A 3,893-nucleotide genomic window follows, 5' to 3' on the forward strand; every position below is an offset into this window, starting at 1 on the left:
AAACCTTGTCTATTGTGAAAACACACGCAAATTTAACTGTGCCTTCTAAACTGTGACGGAGGGAGTAGTACAAGTTTTAACAAAAAAAATACTTTTCGAAATGTGTGAGGTAGAATAACCACCTGCTCTACTCCCTCCATCCGTTTATTCAGGGCCTAAACCAAAGCCAGAACGTGGGAATAACCATCATCATCAAACTGCAATAAGTAGTACTCAAGATTTTCTATAAAAGTGATACTATGTAATAAGAATACCATTGCTGTTTTCCTTTTTTTAGCGGCAGAATACCATTGCTGTTTTGGAAACGACAACTGTACGTGTACTGGTGCTTCGCTGTAGAGAGCGTGCAACAGCTAGCTCATGAATGCACGCGGTATCAATCCATCCAGCACTAGCAGTAGCTGCATGCATGCATGCATGCACGCAGGCCGTCGCGAAGCTCGTTAATGGCTGCCAAAACGCCTCCGCGTGAGAGAAATGGACTCGTGAGTCCGCTATATAACCTGCACTTCTCTCCCCTCTCCTCGTCCACTCCGCCGGCCCTACCCCCGGATCGCCCCCCTCCGCTCACGCCCTCTTGCACCGCCGGACTCCCGGACCTCCTTGCCATGGCGGCCGGCGCGCTCAGGGCTCAGCTCAACGCCCTCGTCGACTCCATGTTCACCACGGTGAGTCCCCTTCCCTTACATCCCATCTAATCGCCGTGTGCTTGCTTGTGATCTGGAATCACTGGGCCGGATTGCCTGATCTTTCCTCTTGTGTGATCATCTAGGGTATTGTGGACGAGGCTTTCCAACACCTGCGGTCGGTGGAGCAGGAGGGCTTCCTCGCCGAGGTCGTCAACCTCTTCATCCACGACGCCGACAACATCCTCAACGAAGTCGCCCACCTGCTGTCCGTACCGCCGCCCCTACGCCCTCCCTCCCCCTCTGCTAGCTCTTGTTATCTCGTGTTGGGTGGTATTGATTTCATCTGCTCTCTCTGCTTAACTTGTGATTCGCAGGAACCAGCCCGTGGTGAACTTCAGCAGGGTGGGCGCACTGGTGCATCAGCTAAAGGGGTGCAGCGGCAGGTGATGACCATGATAAACCATTTATTTCCCCGGCCCATTTTTAACTCTCGACGCCGTGCAATTCAGATGTGTTTGTCATCGGCATGCAGTTTTTGTGTCGTTTGCGTTGTCGTATATAGTCGTAAGTAGAAGAGCCGAATTTAGTTGTGTTCCGTGCAACGGAAGTGCCGGTACCCATGCGAACGGCAATGTTATGGGTCGGCGAGGATAAGTCCGTCGTCTTGCGAACGTTTCTAGTATATATTATATTAATGATATGATATATATTCAGCGGTGACAACGATCGCGGTTTTTCTCGAATGTCAGCGGTATCGATGTTGCTTCTCTTCAGGTGTGCCGGTACATTGGGCATGTTATTCATGTTGTTTGCGCCTGTTGTGTAACCATATTTGGAAGAGTTGGGTTTAGTTGTGTTTTCTGTAACAGAATTGCCGGTATTACTGCCAGTGTCAATGCTCTAGCTCGGCAAGGAAAAAACTATCGTTTTGCGAATTTTTCGGGTATTAATGTACGTGATGCCGACCGTGGGTTTTTTGGTTAGTCCACGACATCAATGTTTTTTTTTCTGTTTAGATGTGATGGCGCAGACACGGATCGTGTCGTGTGTGGCTGTCTTATAACCATATGTAGAAGGGCTGAATTTAGTTGTGTTTTGCATAACAGAGTTGTCTGTATTCATGCCAATGGAAATGTTATAGCTCAGCCAAGAAAACTTTGCCGTTTTGCAAACAAATTTAGTATTGTTGAATCTGCATTTCAACCAATGGCATTATTCTAGGTTAGGAATGAGAAATTTGTCGTTCCGCAAGCATTTCTAGTATTGATTATATGCTATTCTATATGATGCCATTGTTCATTTTCTGGCTTCTGGACGTGTCGGCGCAGGGTGTATACGTCATGAGCATGTGACTTGTGTCATTTGCACTGTCGTATAGCCATAACTAAAAGGTCCAACTTTAGTTGTCTTTCGTGCGTGCCAACGTTATGACTCTGCAAGAAAAAATTTGTTGGTTTGTAAATATTTCCAATACTACTAATCTGCTATTGCACATCAACCCATTTTTTTCTAGTTTATCGAACAATCTATTGTGTTGACAACCATGATAAGAAATGACACCTTGTGGATACTATTGTGACATCGGAAGTATGCTTATGTGTATCAACGTGCTGCAGCATTTAATAAGTTTGAGAAATTTCTAGTTCCCTGATTGGTGCTTCTTGGTATGTTTTCAGTGTTGGTGCTAAGAAAGTGAATCTCTCCTGCACCCACTTTCGTCAGTCTTATGAGGCAGAAAGTAAAGAAGGGTTAGTACTCAGTGTCTTATTATATTTGTTGCACAGTAATTATTCTCCACTCTATGTATTTTTCACATTTTGCATATAAACCTGTGAGTTGAATATTTAGCTCAAACCAACCTAGTATTCTTTTCACTTGATCTGCAATCACATGATTGGTACAATTTGGTTCATTATCTGAATGTGCTAATGTTTGATGATCCTTTTGTAACTTGTGGGCTTGACTTCTATTTCTAGCACAACTGAGATGGTAAAAGCTTTTATTTTTCGAATATAGGATCAAAATTTCTGAACCGTTTCTGTTCAGTTCGCTTGATCTCTCCAAAATTTGATAATGTGTATGTTTGCATTATTCCAGGTGCCTCATGGCATTGGACCTTGTTAGGAATGAGTTTTATGATGTGCGCAACAAACTACAAACAATGATTCAGGTAGCACCTTATGTGCCTAGCTATGTTGGCTTTTGACTTCCGATTTCTCACTAGTATGATAATCCAGAGATTGCTCATATATCGTTTAGGATCAAAATGAATAACCTGAATCTTATTCTTGTTCGGTGTTAAAATTTATCTAAATATACTTTTGGGTTTTCTAAAACACTTAATAAGTCGAGGTGTTTGAAATTATCATGCCTTAATTTTGTCGTCTCTTTTAGTAGATGTATGGGGTAGCCCTACAAAGTGGAATTTCTCTGTTTCCCATCATAACTTAACAAGTATAAAGGAGTAAGATGTGGACCAACTTGTAACTAATTTGTGAAACCATGTGACTTGAGCACCACAATGCGTTGTAGACCGGTCGTACTCATTAACCTATTATTCTTTTGATGCAGCTGGAGCAGCAGATCACGGCCATGGGTCCTCAGTAGTAGCAACTGAAGCAAAAGGATCATGGCCCCATATGATCCCTAGCATGATGGGGTGTATGTATCGCTAAAGATGTTCAAGTGGTGTCTGGGTTTGGAGGGCGTGCTCGTAACCCTGTGAAAGACACTTGTTGTCATGTGTGTCAATGTTTGTGTCTGTCAACTCTATGTACCTTGTGTGTCATGGATTATTTGGTCGGTTGTTTGTTGGTGACATGAATCTCTCTCTCTCTCTCTCTCTCTCTCTCTCTCTCTCTCTCTCTCTCTCTCTTCGATTACATTCTTGTGGAACTACACCAGAGTGTGACGTGTGTGTGTCTGCCTTGTGCTCTAAAGTGTTACTATTGGCTGGTATACCGAGAGTGCAGTAAATCACCATTTTCATTGCTGGTTGTTGCATCCGTTTCGAACTCATCTAGGATGACACCAAGCTCAGCAATGAGATCGACTACAGTCAACTCGGGCATCCTCTTTGCATATCCCAGACGGATGACCTCCATCCTCATGCATGAGTTGCACATTACACACTTGGGTAGCTCCTCAACTGAAGTTCCTCTTCTAACCGGGTTATTTCTCAGAGACAACTCTGAGTTTCCGTTTCGAAAAGAAAAAAACTCTAAGTTGCCACTGTGGACTTTAATTACCTCTGGTATGATAATC

General features: G+C 43.6%; 1 protein-coding gene across 1 annotated transcript; it reads left to right on the forward strand.

Moving 5' to 3' along the window:
* The first annotated feature begins 476 nt into the window (after positions 1-476).
* On the forward strand, positions 477-3,447 carry LOC123172521 (histidine-containing phosphotransfer protein 2-like). Its single transcript, XM_044589476.1, has 6 exons — positions 477-668; positions 773-894; positions 1,004-1,072; positions 2,306-2,377; positions 2,727-2,799; positions 3,201-3,447. Exons 1-6 carry the CDS (start codon positions 609-611, stop codon positions 3,234-3,236), a joined length of 432 nt encoding a protein of 143 aa, XP_044445411.1. The 5' UTR covers positions 477-608; the 3' UTR covers positions 3,237-3,447.
* Positions 3,448-3,893: the final 446 nt, after the last annotated feature.

Source organism: Triticum aestivum, unplaced genomic scaffold (assembly GCF_018294505.1).
Source record: "Triticum aestivum cultivar Chinese Spring unplaced genomic scaffold, IWGSC CS RefSeq v2.1 scaffold23037-2, whole genome shotgun sequence".
Lineage (NCBI taxonomy): Eukaryota > Viridiplantae > Streptophyta > Magnoliopsida > Poales > Poaceae > Triticum > Triticum aestivum.